Here is a 16444-nt window from a genome sequence, read left to right on the forward strand (position 1 = left end):
CCATCCCATTTATTTTTCGTAACAATGCTATGAGGTAGGTGCCATTTTATGCCCACTTTGCAGATAAGGAAACTGAAGCTCTGGATGGTTAAACTACTTTGCACGTTTTTGAAGGCAGTGTAGCTGGATTTACACTCAGGCCTGTCTCACCCCCCAGCTCTTAATATGATACTATGCTGAACCTCTAGAAGCACCACATCCCAAGATGGTTTCTTGAATAAGGCAGTTTCACCCTCCCACCCAACTCCCACCACCTTGGACCTGACTTCTGACTCTGGCTTTCTTCCCAGCTCAGTGCTGAGGCAAGGCCCACTCCACGTCCCACTGACCTTCTACTCCGTCCCTTCATGCCACGTTCTTACACCCACTCTTCCCCATGTCTGTGGGCCCCAGTGTCAAGGGCCCCTGCCTGGTCTTAACAGCACCTCCAGTCAGCTCCCCCACCCAGCAGAGGCCGAGCTGAAGCTAACTAAGATGGACTGCCGGGTGGGGCTGACAGCTGGGGGTGTGGATCCCTGAGGGGCTTCAGGATGAGCCAGGGAGACGGAAGCCAGAATGTGCCTCCCTCACACTTACTGGCTGAGGAGCAGAGAGAAGGCTGGGGCTGCATGCCTGCAGAGGGGGCTGTTCTGTCCCGGGAGCTCCGTCCTTCAGGCACCGAGCTGCCATTCCCAGTGCGGAGCGGGGCAGCTAGCCAGCCAGGGCAGGGCAGGGCAAGGCAGAGCAGCCAAAACAAACAGAACAAGGCAGGTGAGCGAGCAAGCCAGACAGGACCCGAGCCCGTGGCACTGAAGAGCTGGGGCAAGGCGGCGCCTCGGGCTGCTGTGGACACTGGACCATGTCCTACGCCACTGCCTCTAACAGAGGCCTCCCAGCTGAGAGCCCCAGGACAGGGCACAGACCTGGGACTGTGGCTTCCAGAGGAGCCTTCGAACAGCCTGTATGAGGACCCCTGCTCCCAGGGAAGACGTCCTAGGGGGCGAGGCTACAAGGTCAAGAGCCCAGCAGTGAAGGAGCCGCTTACTCTACCAGCATCACCAGAACTGAATCGATCTGATCTTAATCCCAGCAGCACCGGAGGCACTGTTCTTTACTGCCTTACATACTTTTATATGCCTTATGCTTTCTATGTTCCTGATCACCAAAGGTTTGTTCTTCCCTTCTTGCCCCTGGGCATGCTCTCTCAGCTCTGTCCTGCAACATTCCTCCAGCTTTTCTGAGAACCTGGCCTAAGGTCACTTACTGAAGGCAAAGGGAGCAATTCTGGGAGGCCGAACCACAGAGCAGGACAGAGATTCCCCATGGTCTGGCCTGCCATGCCTCCCCACACCCCCTGGCATTCTGGCCAGGCCCGAGCTTAAGCTGGTGGTCTTCACAGGACCACTGGGACATGGTCAGATGTGTTTCTGACTCTGTCATTTACACCAAGGCTTTGTGATGAGAGTGACCGACCCATCCCAACGTGCCCAGGACTGTCCTGGTGTTAAAACCCAAAGTTCTACATCCTGGGAATCACGTCAGTCCTGGGAAAACTGGGACCCTACTAGTGGCTCATGGTATCTGTAGGCTACTTCTGCAGGGACTCAAGATGTCCCTGTTCTGGGATGTCACTTCATTATTAGCAACAGGAACAGTTCTCTGAGCCCTGGGCCTAGAAGGGATCGAGAAAAGCCCTAACTTAGCTATCTTAGACTTGGGGTCAAAGAAGAGAAGTCTCTTGCCCTGCCCAGCAATATCAGACTGGGGCCTCATATCTTACCCCGTGAAAAGCAGCTTTTATGTCAAACCTTCTCCTGGGATATTAAGGAGCCACTAATCTCAGTTCTGGGGGCGGACAAGCCAGGTGCCCCACTGGAACCCAGGTGCCTGAGACGCTGCTGGGGCCCCTTCCCCACCAAGGGCCAGCACCTACCTTTGAGGTCCTCATCTTCTGTGGTGGTATTGCAGCTCTCTGTAGAGCCCTGTAGGCCAAAAAGAACGTGTTTCTATACATTCAGGCCCTTGGAAATCAGAGGAGCCAAGCAGAACAAAAGCATAGTATGTGCTCCTACAGGAGTTTCACCCTTGCCATCTAGACTCTTACGAAACTCTGGATTCCCAAACACGTTCGCGAGTCTTCCCAACTCAGCACATGTACCATTTATCCAGGCATTTGGGCTAAAACCTAGAGTCATTTTCTAGGTTTGATTTTATGTTGACTTTCCTTTTTTTCTCTAATGTCACAATTATCCAATCTAAAAATTAAATCTGTCAGTTCTACCCCCAAAATAAATCCTGTGTCTTACTTCTTCTCTTCAAAGGCTACAACCTGAGTCCAAGATACCAACATCTGGCATCTGAACTATGACAATAGCTTCCTGGCCTCCCTGCTTTCACATGTGCCTCCTCCCTAAAGTTCTTGCCTGTAACATGGCCAGAGTTTTTCAAAGTGTAAATCAGACTCTATTACTCCCCTACTAAGAACCTCCAACAGCTTCACATTGCTGCTGGAATAAAATCCTATCCAGTTCTACAGAGCAGGTCCTGCCTGCTTCTCCAACTGTACCAGCCTCGTGCCATTGTCCCCCTGGCCCCTACACTCTTAGCTCTGATTTCCTCTGTCCCACAGAGGTGCCATGCCCCTGTCCCTGCCATTCCCTCTGTCCAGGGCACTCTGCCCCACAGTCTGCCTGGCTGTCTCATTTTAGCTCAAGTATCACCTCCTGAGGGAGGCCCTTCCCTGACCACTTAACTAAAGACCCTATTCACTCTCCATTTACTTTGCACTATTTTCTTAATAGCACTTATCACTCCTGGATTTTATTCTATTTATTTGGTTTTTGGTTTATCACCTGCCTCTCCTATACCTGTGGAGAGGGATTTTGTCTTGTCACCTCTTGTAAACCAGAGCTATGGATGGCCTTGGGCTCAATAAATATTTACTGATGGCAGTGAAAATAAGGAGACAAGATCATTGAGGGCATAAAGGAGTGTGGCAACGGAGAATGGAAGCTTGAGGGTCTGATTATACTCTGGCCTCTGTTCTTCAGGCCAATGTTTACTCTCATTTAAACTTCAAAGGTCATGGAGGAAGGTTCTCTTATTATTATCCCCAGTTTGCAGATAAGGAAACTGAGGTGTAGACTGGCAGTGACTTGTCCAGCAGCCCAGGGCCTGTCTGACTCTAGAGGCTCAGAATCACTAAGGTGTAACACCCTTCCTGACAACAGAGCAGGTAACAGGCACACACTGCCCCCGCCCAGGCTCTGCAAACACCTTGGCCTCGAAGTGCTGCCATTTGCAAGGGCCTTAGACACCGTGACCCAGCCCACCTGTTTCCTGCTGGCCTTGAAGAGCAGGAGACTGGCTCAGGAGCCACTCACCTTGATCCCATCTGTAGCGTTGTGCACCACGGTGGTTTGTGGTTCCTGTGAGAGAAGGTGAAAATTATCCCCCTGACCTGGGGATAGACCTAACGCTCTTCCTGAGGGACCCCACCCCTAGCCCAGTACCCTCATACACTGACCCTATGATGACCACTGAGGCCTGCTCACCAGCCATTCCCACAACAAATCCTGGCTCAGCTGGGTCCCAGACAGCTGGAAGCCCCAGACAGCCGGAAGCCCCAGATTTAGGGGACAGCCCTGGCTGGTAAGGAGGAGAGGCCTGGTACTTAATGGAAGCAGGAACTGGGGAAGCTTAGAGGACATGGGCCTCTGTTCCCGACTTCTGCTGGATCTGGTATTCTTTCCTCCATGGGACAAGTATATGAGAGAAGCTGGGGGGCTACGGGCACAGATCGGGCCCTGCCAACAGTGTTCATCAAGAGGTGTGTGAGAGGCAGGGACACAAGGAGAGTGGACTGAGGTCTCCCAGAAAGACCAAGGATGGCCCTCAGCAAGATGAGCCCAGAGAGCTGCCTGCTTCACCCGCCCTCTGCCTTTCCCGGAGTTCCTGTCCCTAAGGCACCAGAGCAGGCAGCACGAGGGTCCACAGGAGGGAGGAGGGAAAGGCATGATGAGCCCTCCCTCTCTCCCAGTCACCCCCCCTTCCCTCCCGGCTCAGTCTAGTCAGCCACCGCAGACGGAGCTCCAAGAGCACCCAGGGCCCCTCGGGGAGCCCAGACAGAACTCGGACAGCATGGGCAGCCCCGGGCTCTCCAAGAACCCAGAGACATCAGCACCATCCAGAGGTGGGGGACCCCAGCCCCTCTTCTGGTTCATGGCTTTGCAGAGGAGAGGCAGAGGCCTATTTTACAAGGAGGCCTCCAAGAACTGACGTACAGGTCCCAGAAAGCTCCTGCCCTCTCCTTATATAAGCCACTCACCTTCCCGGCCCCACAGCAGACCCCCTGGGGCCCGGCCTGGGGCGGGGAGGTTTAGCTGAGAGCCCTGATCACTCTTCCCCCAACAGCAAAAGGAGCAGCAGCAGCAGTTCTGCCATGCAGGACGGAGCGGGCCAAGCGGGCAATGAGGGGGGAGGGCCTCTGGGCAGGACACAAAGCAGCCTGCGCTATGGGGACGAGAAAGGAGCAGGGCCAAGGAGGCCTGGGAGGGAGGGCAAGAGAGGAAGGGGATGAGCGGGAGGCAGCCAGGGGCGGGGGCGGAGAAGCCGTAGTCAGGAGGTACCATGGCCGTCTGCAAGGGCGCGGGCTCTTGGGCTGGGCTTACGAGACTGTTTTTGTTGTTGCTCTGTGGCTGAGACAAGAAAACAGATGGTTTAGTTCCTCTAGAGTCACCAAAGCTGCTCAGGTTCGACTCCCAGACCTCCCTTGACCCCCGGCCTGGCCCGGAGGAGCGAGGCCTGAGATGGCCTCGATAACACTTTGGGATGGGAGCAATGGCTGGAGAGATGACCAGAGGAGCCTGGAAACCTAGTCCTAGAGGCATCCTTGAGGTGGGACGAGCCCAAAGAGTTGTTTTAAAGCCTCTCTCCAGAAATCTCTGCTTATGCCAGATGCCATGTCACTGCACAATCATACTTGACCCAAAGAAATTCAGGATCTTCTCACTTTACAGGGAGAAAGGAATGTGGTTTATAAGAAAGCATAACAAATTCAGAACTCTGGGTCCCCTAATGATGGGCAATCTCCTGCTGCCCTTTCAACCTGCCACCTGTATTTCCTTCCCCTTAAAACACCAAACTGAAGCCTGATCTGAAATGAAGAGGAACAAGAGGAGAAAGAAAACCTAGCCCAGGAGATGGTGTCCAGAGAGGAAAGGGGTGGAATTCGGGTACAAAATGCATCCACTGACCCCAGGGGGCAGAAACAGGGCTGTGCTTGTTGGCCTTTCTGCCTGATCAATCTTAGACTTGGTCAGCCAGGAATGAGGACAGAGCTCCAAAGAGAATCCAGATAGGGGCTGTGGCAGCAGTCCCAGAACCCAGCCCCCAGGAAGGAGCAGGCTGCCCAGCAGGCCGACATTCTTAACAGCAGCAGACCACTGGGGTTATCTCCTTGACTTTCAAAGCACTACATGGACTGGCACAGCAAGGGAGGGTGGGGAGAGGATGGCGAGGAAGGAGGCCGATCTCCAGGGCAGGGAGTCATACCGATATTCTCTGCCTCTTACAATCCCCTAACTGTCTCTCTGGGAGACCCAGGGGAGCTGGTGGCCACGGAGAAGCAGCCTGATGCCTATGAATTCTTCAACAGGCAGAGACAAATGCATAGCTACCATCTCTGTGCAGGGCGCAAATGAGGACACACTGGCAGATAGGACGTGCTTCTTCTCTCCTAGGACACATGGAAAGCCACCCAGACTGCCCCACTTCTTGCCTGGAGTTCTCTTTTATCACCCCTTGGACCAGACCTGAAGCCATCTACCACTAGCTTGCTGTCAATGGTTGAGATGTCCCCAAACCCAGGGCTAGGCATGGAACCTCAAGCAAGCACCAAGTGCTATAAGACTCCACTGAACTCTGCAGGCTGAACAGGGGTCCCAGGAGTAGCCAGGATGTGGATCGAAATTCACGTGAGCTCTGCTCTCTTCCATTCTCCCCAGGAAAGAGCTGAGCCCTCCTAGCTCTGCGGATACAGACTTGTTTGGGGCTGACTGGAGAAGGCTATCCTGTTTGGAAAGCCCAGCTGAGACAGAGACCTTGGCAAGGGAAAAGGTCTGCAGGGTGCCTGTAAAACCTGCTATATCTGCAAAGGGCTGGGATGTCACCCAGGTGGCCCCACCTCTGGCTTTAATAGATGGTTTCACAAGGATTCAGGCTGCTGTGTTCCCCTGGGTGCCCTGTGTCCCATGAGAAAGAAGATGCGCTCTCAGCAGGCTTTCAGCTGTTCCCCTGCGGGCTGGGAAGGAAGGATGAAATATTGGGCACAGCCTGCTAATGGGCACTAAAGGCCAGGAGAGTAAGGCTCAGAGCTGTGAGCCTACAACCAGCTCCTCTGCACATTACACAGAGGCCCACGGCTGCTCATGCCCGGTGAGCAGGGCCTCTCCTCCCGAGACACAGTGAGTGAGGGTCTCCCCCTGTGCAGGCCACTGACCCCGTGTCCCTGCCAGCTTCACATCCTGCTCTGGGCTGCTGGGGCAGTCCAAGCTCTGCAGCAGGGGGTGCCAAAGCACACATTCCAATGCCTGTTTTTAAGGCCTCCAGGCGACTTTGGGCAATGGCCCCGGCCTGGCAGGTCAGGCCACACCTGCCCACACGGCACAGACATGCAGTGAGGATGAGTGAAGCACACGCACATGGCAGAATGGGTTTGCGTGGCTGGCAGGCGGGCGCAGGCAGCATGGAGCGGGCGGATGGGTGGGCAGGCAAGGCTCACCATCAGGTGCACGCTGGAACTCGACTTCCTTTTCTGGACACACCACAGCAAAAGGGAAAGAGAAGGGGAAAGAGGAGGTAAGAAGAGAAGCACAGAGACGCTGCAGGTTAGTGCACCAGCGTGGGCTCTGCCTCAGGAGACAAGAGCAGAAGGAGGAGACCTGGAGTCCAGCACCGGCAGGGTTAAAACAGCACCTAGACCAACAGGCACACACCCTCTCCAGACCCTGGGGGAGGAAGAACTCCTTTACTGTCAGGTTCACAAATAGAGATTTAGCATATTCTGAGGTGTCTCAACCTTGCTCAGAGAAAACCTCTTAAAAGGAGATTAAGTCAAGTCTATGAGAATAAGTAACATTTTCCTACAAATATATAGGTTTGGGCTTATAAGCCTAGCTCAACTGTAGGATTGTTTATTTTCTCTTATTACTAGGTCTGCCTGAAATTCGAGTGAGCAGCTCTCAGATAAATACTGAAAGCTACTCTAGGTCATCGTCAGCTTTAACAACATTTGACTTCTGAGCCTAGACTTTTTCACTGCACCCCTGAACTGCTTTTCAGATAAAGATGCTGAGCTTTTGTAAATCATCTGACACACATTAAATTTTGGCATCCCTTTCTTCATTGGTATGGCCATGCTCGTTTATAAGATGTCAATGTTTTATTGCATTTTGCAATTAGTGGGAAATGGAAAAATAAGAGTGCTGGTGATTAAAAGTACAGTGATCATATGGACACAAAGATGTAAACTAGCGGGAATGCTGTGAAAGCACTGATCCCTTAGCCTCGACTAGATGTTCAGGGACTTTACGTTCAAATGTGAAACAAGAGCATAAAAATAAAGGCCACATGGAACACTGAAAATGTATCTCGGAAGACTGTGTTTAAAAGGTGAGAGGTGGGGGAGGGTAGAGCTCAAAGTGGAAAAGCGCATGCTTAGCATGCATGAGGTCCTGGGTTCAATCCCCAGTACATCCTCCAAAAAGTAAACAAACAAACAAACAAACAAACAAACCTAATTACCTCCCCCCACCCCGAAACAAACACATAAAAGATGAGAGGTAACTAGGAATTTTATGAAGAGCTCTCTGGGAGACAGAACTCCCCTTGGAACATGTCTGTCACTTGACAACTGCATATTCATCTGATATCCAACAAATGCTCATTGAGGGCTATTCTAGGCACTGTGAACACAGGTAAAATTTTTCTGCCCTCAAGAGGCTGACATTCTACTTTAGGAAACATTTTTGAGAATGTATTCTATTCAAAACAAGGGGACTACAGGTATTGGAAAGAATGGTCAACAATTTGGAATCAGCTCTAAAGAAAAAGAAAGGCTGAACATCATCAGGTGGCTTTTATTTCACCTTTCCATGTACACCCAAACATGAGATTTCACTTCCAAATTATCCAAAAAAGAGGAACTTGCTTCACATTCATATGTACCCTTAACCCTTTGTCCAAGTAGAGTGTTGACACTTTGAAGGAAGGTCCATATGTTATTTGTCTTGGTAATCTCCACGGTGCCTGGCAAAATGCCTTAAAGGCGGGATATGTTTGCTAAAGTAAACCAGGTTGTGGGCCCTGGCTTTTCACCAGGCAAAAGCAGAACCCCGGTTCCTAACTTGTCCAGAACTTGCAGGGGCACAGACCGGGCCTTGCAGCTCGCTTTCACCCGGACCTTGCCTTAGGCGGACTCTTCCTGCTGCCCACTTCTACAATGGGGAGAAAGTTCCCAACTTGCTCCCGGCTGGCTCTCTTTCTCCTAAACTGTTCTGCATGAAAACCTGAGATAATCCTTTCTATACAAGAGCTGTGGGGTGAGGGGTGGACAGACCTCTTTCAATTTCTCTCTCCATCCCTTTAGGGTTTCGCCCTGAGCCAGGCATAGCTGGGCTCCTTCTCCACCAGCATCCTGCAGCGCTGTTTAAGCACCAGATCACTTTTTAAGAACTGTATTTCACTTATATTTAGAAATTAAGTAAAATCTTAAACCAGAAAAAGGTTCAAGCCTTCTTTCCTCACTTAAACAAATTTTCAAACAGTACTTAAGAAAAATAACAATTATTTTTATTTCTTTGTTTCTTGCTTGCTTGCTTTTTTTTCTTTCTTCCTTCCTTTCTTTCCTTTCTTTTCTTTCTCATTCTTTCCTTCCTTCCTCTCTCCCTCCCTTCTTTATCTTTCCTTTTCTCTGTTTATCTTTTCTTTTCTCTCTCTCTCTCTCTAAGACTGGATGGCCATTCTGGCCTGGGACTAGCAGAATGCACAAGTTGTCCTCAACTAGGGGCCCCTCAAGTCTTGTCCCCACAAGTGGCTCTCACTCCCCAATAGACCCTGGGTCACTAGCACCTAACTTCAACAAAACCTAACCAGAACCTGAAGTTCCCAAATTCAAACGCACAAGGTAGACTCACTGCTCAAACCAATGCTAATACTGAGCATCCTGTGAAAGCTCCTGGACAGCTGCAAAGAAGCCTCCCTGTGGACTTTAAGCAGCAGGAATTGGGGAACAAGTGGGGGTGGGGGGCTAGGAAAGGAGGATGAGGTCTAAAAGAAAGAACCAGGATGCTCACAGCTCAGGATCTTCTGAGCAGCCTCACAGGCCTCCCTGATAACACAGGTTATCAACTTGACTTCCAAGAGGGCCCAGAAAGGCAAACCCCACACATTTTGCCTCATCTTCCCCTTCCTCTTTCGCAGGACTTCCATCCAACCATGCTGTCCATTGTTACATACCTGCTCCTGATTATAAAAGGAATGGAGCCACACATTACAAGCAACTTGGGAACAGAAAAGAGGGGGAAAACACCCCTAATCCTATCACTCTTGCCAGTCCTTTCTCATATCTCATATTTAAACATACCATTGTAAGCTATACACAAGTTTATGCCTTTTTTTATGCCTTACTTTTGAAAATAAATAGTATTTTGATTTTTACTGTGATTATCAAAGTAATGCACAGTCTAAATGAAAAATGTAGAAAATACAGAAAAATGTTTAAAATAAGTTTCCCAAATTCCCCTCACCTAGTGAAGTTACTATTAAAACTTCAGTGAATTTTCTCCCAGTTCTTTTTCTATATACGTACTATCCACTAAATATAATCCACAAGTACTTTATTTTAAACAAAATTTAGACAACAGTGTATGCACTGCTTTATATGCCACTTCTCCCACTTAATGCATTTCTGTCATTATATAGTCATAAAAATTAATAACTTTGTAATGGTCCATTAGATTTCCCATAATTATTTAGTCATTATCTTGTTGGCATCTGAAATTGTTTCCCATCTTTTCAGTTATAAATAATGTCATGTTGAACATCTTTCTGCTTTCAGTTTTTTCATATTTTGAATGATTCCTCTAGGACAAATTCCCAGAAGTTCAAACTAAAGGGTTAAAAAAAAAAAGGGGGAACATTTTGACAGTTTTTGACACACAGCCTGCTTAGGAGGGGTCACTCCAATTTACACCACTGTCATGAACTGAAGAGTCAACAAATGGCACCTCATTTCAACCTGCATTTCTGATACCAATGGGGCTAAACATCCACACTAGTTAACCTGTCCTACTTCCTCTTTTCAGACTGTCACTGCATCTTCTCTGACCATTTATCTGCTGAGTTTTAGGGGATATTATTAGATAAAGTTCTTTTGTATAAAAATAATATGAACTCCTCCCATCACACCTGCTATGAATACCTTCCCCAACCTGTCTACTGTTGGCCTTTTAATTTTGGTTGGTCATTCCCCCTTACATACTTGCATCTTAGCCTCTGGTCTCACCACTATCTTTCAAGTCTTTTCTCAAGCATGAAACTCATTTACAAAGCACATATCAGAGTCAGACACTGGGCTAGGTTCCCCACCTATGTTCTCATTTAAAGTGATTTATTTATTGATTCTGTGTGCCTACATGACATGGTTGCACACCTCTGTTCTTCCTCCATTTCCCTTGCTGATTCCTGGGTCAGGAATTCCCTTAATATCATAACCCCGAAACTGTGCCTTTCCTGGACTTTTAAATTTTCCTGTGCTTTGGATTCACATGGAGGAAGAGGAGAATTATTAAAATTCAGGTTCTGCCTCCCACCCAAGGCTTCCTGAATCTGAATTCCAGGTTGGACCCCGGAATCTGTGTATTTTAACTAGCTCCTTAGGCTAGTCTTACATGGCTGTGCCTGACTCATCCTCAAGGCCAGTACCTAGAAAGTTCAGCTAGAATCCTATTCCTTAATGACACCTTTATCCATCTTCTCACCACCATCTTAGTTGTCACTGCTTTACGTCAGGTCCTGTTTTGTGCAGTCACTCTTTGCTTCCACGATACAGAAGCTACTCGAGTTCCCAGAAACATTATGCTGCTTCAAACGTGTGTTACCTTCACATGGGCTACAGCCTGGAGTATCCTTCCCCCTCCTCTCCCCTCCTTAACCCGCAAAATCCAACTAGTACTTCAAACTCAGATCAGAAGTCATCTCCTTGAGGAAAACTTCCTGTTCTGGCTCAGATGCTGGTCTCTCTGCTCCCCCAGCGCCTGCCCTGCATCATCTCCTTCACAGACCTTCCCAGAACTGGTGGTCTCCTTGTCCCCCACTGTGAACACTTTAAAGAGTGGGTTACGTTGTTGCCTTCCCAGCTCCTGACACGCAGACTGGCTGAGTGAGTGGACTCATGAAATTCACTCACTGAGAGTCCCCAATCCCACATCCAGCACTGACCTCCCGAGGCTACACTAGGTATCTCCCAGCACCTTTAAAGACCTCTCCACCCAGACCCCCACCTCTCAGTCTCAGTGTGGTCAAAACAAAACTTCTTTTCCCACCAAAACGGGTATTTCTTCACAATTACTCCCATTTCTAGCAAAGATACCACCATTTCTTTTAATAGTCAAGGAACTTTGACATTATCTTTAATGGATCCTTTTTTAATCCCCCATATCCAGTGTGAACTTCCTTTGACACACCTCTAACCAGAGCTAATGTCTAATCAGAGCCCAGCACTCACAGGTACAGCAGGACCAGTGACCCACAGGCAGTCCCTGTTCTGACTGATCTAAGCTCCTCTGGGTTATTTTGAATATTAATCCTTTCTATTTCTAATCACATTTTCTTCACCCTACACCCAGATTATAATAAATCCTAGTTGATACTCCATACCTATTTCCTATCCTCTTCTATTTGTCCTAACACGCTTAGCTAAGTCTTTCAAAAACATTGCTCTTCCCCACTCAGTAGCCTATGGTGTTTCCCGTGATCTGATCCACAAGCCTCCAATTCCTCTGCCCAACCAGACCAATGCAGCTGTATTTTTTTTATAACCCTCTATCACACACCCCATGGTCCACTTGGGCAGAGAACATCGATATGTATGATAGAAACTATGAAAATATTTTTTGTTGTTTTTAAATTACAGAAGTAATACATTCTCATTTTAAAGAAAACACATGTGTACAAAATAAAAAACAAAAGCGTGTCTCCCTACCCCGTCCTCGCCTCCGATCCCGTTGGGTCCTACAGGGTCCAGTCTTCCTACACCCTTTAAACTTTCTCCAGTACGTTTTTCCCCAGAAGCTTCTTGGACTGAACCAACCCACGTAGGGTCCAGCACCAGTGCTTAGCTGACTCCAGGTGTGTCCGTTTTCCTCTTCAATTAACCCTGCGACTACCTGAGGCTGGGTGGAACCTGCATCTCCTCTTACACCTCTTGTGTGCCCCCAGCACTGGGCCTCTCAGAGGCACTTAATACTTTGTCAAGATTGAGTCTAGTTTCTTCCCCAGCTAGAAATAGGCAAAATCTCTAACTAAATCTGCCACTTCTTCCTAGCTTGGCTCCACCAGCTTAGCTCACACCCTGTAACTGGGGGGCTGCCATTCAATTCCAGCTCCATGTCAGCAAGTGTGTGCAGAGCCCAAGCTCCCCTCCTTAGGGCAGCAGTACACAGAAGCAGGCATGCAGAGAATGAGAGAAAGAGGAAGGACGTGGGGAATGGGGCACACAGGTATATTTCAGCTGGGGACATAAGATGTGATCCTGGGGAAAAGCATAATTTAAACTTCTTTTGGAATTTAAAGGTTTGCATAATTCTGCCTTTGAAATTCTCTATGGTATAAATTGATAGGCTTCCCTAGATAGAATGAACTCCTATTCAATGCCCCAGCCCCAGGGCTCCTTTCTGCCCCCACAAAGCCGCTCCCACTAGGGCTTCCTGCTGGTGGCTATGGGCCCCTATTTCCTCCTCTTGCCCTGATTCCCCAAGAAAAGTTCTCTCACCAGACAGACACGCACTGTGATATGCCATGTCCCTCACCTGTTTCTGAGGCAGCTATACCTCGAGAAAGCCTAAGATGTTTTCCCTGAGTGGCATCTAAGCTGGGTTCTGGCAGTGCTTTGGAGACAGGGAAAAGAACAAAAGGATAGTGGCTTCAGGTTCCAAGCCCTGTACCCTGAGTCAACCAGGCAAACTTTGCTTTTATTTGACTAAAAGGGTTTGTGCTTTAACAAAAAAAAAAAAAAAAAAAAAAAAAAAAGAGAAAGAGAAAGATTAAGCAAATGACCTAAAAAACCCAGAGAGTCAAGTCCTGGAGATGAGGCCTGAGTCTGGAAGTCAAGTTCAGGATTCAGCTCTAGTAAACTATAATTTGGGTCACTTCCCCTGAATCTTTCCAATCAAGCTAGGGTCAAGAGAAACAAGTATCTCTCTGCCCTCTGAGGCCAGTGGAACCTGCTGTTCTGAGCACAGAGGTTTCTGGTTTAAAGCAGAAAAGCAAGGACAGGAAGGTTCCTGGGGAAAGGGGGAACAAGGGGCCAAGAATTCCCAAAAGTGGCTGTTGGAAGAGAGAGGCCAGTCTCGGGCTGAGGGAGTGGAGACACCTACCTTGACACCACCGTCTGACTTCTTGTTCAACAGGCTTTTGGCAGCTGTGAAAACAAAGAGGAAAATCAAGTCTCCTGCATTGGACCCTCCCCATCATGAAGTCTGGCAGCTGGATCCGCAAAGACTGATGTGTCTGACAAGGGGGCCAAGAGTCTCCTGAAACTCCTAGAAGCAGCTCTTCCTGGTGCCCCAAAGCAAGAAGGGCATCTCAGGCAGCTTCAGACCCTCAGGGTGGCACCCCAGGATCTCCTCTGCCATGGAAGAGGGCTCAGCAGAAACAGGGACACTCTGCACTTAGGAGGAGAAACCACATTCAATACTGGAGCTGCCTGGGCCACTTGGAACTCTGCCTTCAAGAGCTTCCACCAAGGCCTGGAAGCAGAGTGCCAGGTGAAAGATGAAGGCTCCGCCCTAGAGGCCATGGAGATTCTCAGGATGGCCAAGCTGCAAGGATGCAAGACATCTCCTGAGTGTTCTCAAGAAACAAGAGTGTCACAGTTCACGGAGGAGACCAGACGTGAGGACAGACAGACACAGACACAGGGACCAGGACCACCTACAGGAGGGTTTTGCCAGGGGGTTGAAGCCTTGACTGGGCAGGTCTTCACTGCCACGCTCTCCTCAGTGTTTACTCTCTGGACCCACTGAGCAGAAAGGACTGGGCAGAACAACAAGGCCAGACTCTAGCCAGGCATAAAGTGATGCTCAAGGCTGATGAGCCCCCCCTAGGAAGGCTGGTGATGCCTACTGGACACAAAGGCCACAGGAAGGTAGCAGATGGTAGATGGGAGATTCCAGGGAGATGTAATCCCAATTGTCTGATCCACCTAGACTTTGCTCTTTGCATCTTGGTTCAACTGTGAAAATAAGGGTCCTTCCATCACAAGAATTCTGTGCTCCAAAAATGGCCTTTGGTCCTATCTCCAGTTTATGCTGGGGTGATGTGAAACTTGTTTTGTTTACATGTTTACTACTATGTCTGACCACCTACTATATTAAGTGCTCTACATACATCCAAGTTCTCAACTCTGACTGCCCACTAGAATCACTAGAGGAGTTGAAAAAAAAATGCTTAAGCCTATCCCATGCCCTAGGGAATCTGATTTTATTTGTCTGGGGTGGGGGCGGGGGGGTCCCGGCATCAGGATTTTTTTTTTAAAAACAAGTTTTCTGGTACAGGCAGGGTTGACAGCCTTTGACATATATGATGTTAATTGTCACCATGTTATTAGCACCACTGGAGAGAGGAGGAATCCAAGGCTGGGAGAGCTAATGTGACTTCCTCAGGGTGTGGCAGGGCTAGGATCCAAGCCCAGGGACGGCTGTCTGCACAACTTCTGCACCCTATATAGCCTTTCAGAGGCCTACAAATGCCAGACTTCACACTCTTGAGGGGCGTGGCTTCCTGGCTTGGGGGGTGGGGTCCTCACTAGCGCTGAAGCCTAGTGCTGGATGGGGCAGCTCCCGGCCACGCCCAGGCTGTCTCTAGGGCCTGCCTCACCGGCCAGCGGCAGTGTCTGGAGGGAAAGCCTCCTGCTGCCCAGCTCCACGCCCCTAGGCTATTGCCTCCTGAGAGTTGGCAAGCGCCCAGCATGCATGGCTGGTTAGGGGGCTCCGTAACACCAATGCGCTCGCAGATGCCAAGTTAGGTGGTCCGTCCGGCATGCCCATCTCAGCCCGCAAGCATGGGACTCGCCTCCCTGGTGAGCGGGCCCGGCATGCTGGCCCTCCTGGTGGGGTGGCAGGGAGCCGAGGCAGGCGGTCGGGGAGGACTCATGCCACGTACCTTGCCCGGCCAGGCCGGCGGCGCTCGCGGCAGGCGAGGCGGGGGCGGAGCTCTGCCTGCCAACTGAGGGGATACAGTCTCTCAGTGCACAGAGCTGCCGCAAAGCCACGGGGGCCCGTCAGCAGCGAGCATGCCCCAGCGCGAGGCGCGGGAACCCGCTGGCCGCCACGCACAGCGGGGTCCGGGCGGCGTGGCCAAGCCAGCCGAGCTGGGGGAGCGGAGGCGCCGGGGGCAGGCTGATGAGCAGGTGCGGCCAGCCCTGCAGCAGTCTGGGGACCTGAGAGGACCGCGAATCCCGCGGCTCCACCTGTCCCGCGACCACCTCACGTGAGGGTCTGCAGGTCAAAGCCTGACGTGGTGAGAGGCGGTGTCCTTCCTGAGATAGCCCGGCCCTAGCTTAAGGCTGCGAGGAAACAGTCTCACTTGCAGCCCTTCCTCCCGAGGGGACCTAAAGGAGGACGTTTTCAGAGAGCCAGGAGCAGAGAGCAGCCCTTTCCTCCGGCCACATTCCAAACAGTAGAGACTGGCACTGCGGGCCCTGGGCGGGTCCATGGACGTGTGCAGCTAGCTCACTGATGCTCCACAGCCCCGGCTCCCCAGAGACGCAGGGCACTTTCCCTCTTCAAGGTAGGCAGCCAGGAAAGGCTGTATTTCACAGTGTCCGAGGGTGAAGATGTCGAAGAAACAAGCCCCCGGGAAGAAAACAAAGGCTGCTAAAGCAATATATTCTAGAAGCCTTGATTTTACTGTCAGCCAATCTGCTAGAGTCCAGGGATAAGCTGAACCCTCTACTTGGGACCACTCAGAAAATAGCCTAGCTCATCCCTAAAGAAGCACCCAAGTGCCCTTCCTTCTTGATTATACTTGTAGACACCTCTGTCTGCAGAAGCTCCTGGAGACACGCTCTGTCCTCACCTGTCCGAGAACCAGGGCAGAAGAGGTCACCCTAAAATGCTTGAAGCATTTTTTTTTTTTAATCTCCTGAGCCTGGGCAAAGTGAGAGCAAAGGCCAGACAAAGTCTGG

At 50.2% G+C, this 16444-nt stretch overlaps 1 protein-coding gene across 34 annotated transcripts in view; it reads right to left on the reverse strand.

Moving 5' to 3' along the window:
• Positions 1-16444, reverse strand: part of CAMK2G (calcium/calmodulin dependent protein kinase II gamma) — a 52961-nt gene that overhangs the window by 6136 nt on the left and 30381 nt on the right. For 4 of the 34 annotated variants that reach the window (XM_074374235.1, XM_074374225.1, XM_074374226.1 and 1 more), the window contains 6 exons: positions 15421-15483; positions 13635-13678; positions 4608-4676; positions 3363-3407; positions 1913-1961; positions 577-690 (listed from right to left, as the gene is read on the reverse strand). In XM_074374235.1, the coding sequence (XP_074230336.1) occupies positions 577-690; positions 1913-1961; positions 3363-3407; positions 4608-4676; positions 13635-13678; positions 15421-15483 (384 nt within the window). Of the gene's footprint in view, positions 1-576; positions 691-1912; positions 1962-3362; positions 3408-4607; positions 4677-6760; positions 6794-13634; positions 13679-15420; positions 15484-16444 lie in introns of all 34 variants that reach the window. The other 30 variants (XM_074374240.1, XM_074374241.1, XM_074374257.1 and 27 more) reach the window with 16 other exon arrangements.

This window comes from Camelus bactrianus, chromosome 11, assembly GCF_048773025.1.
Source record: "Camelus bactrianus isolate YW-2024 breed Bactrian camel chromosome 11, ASM4877302v1, whole genome shotgun sequence".
NCBI classification, from domain to species: domain Eukaryota; kingdom Metazoa; phylum Chordata; class Mammalia; order Artiodactyla; family Camelidae; genus Camelus; species Camelus bactrianus.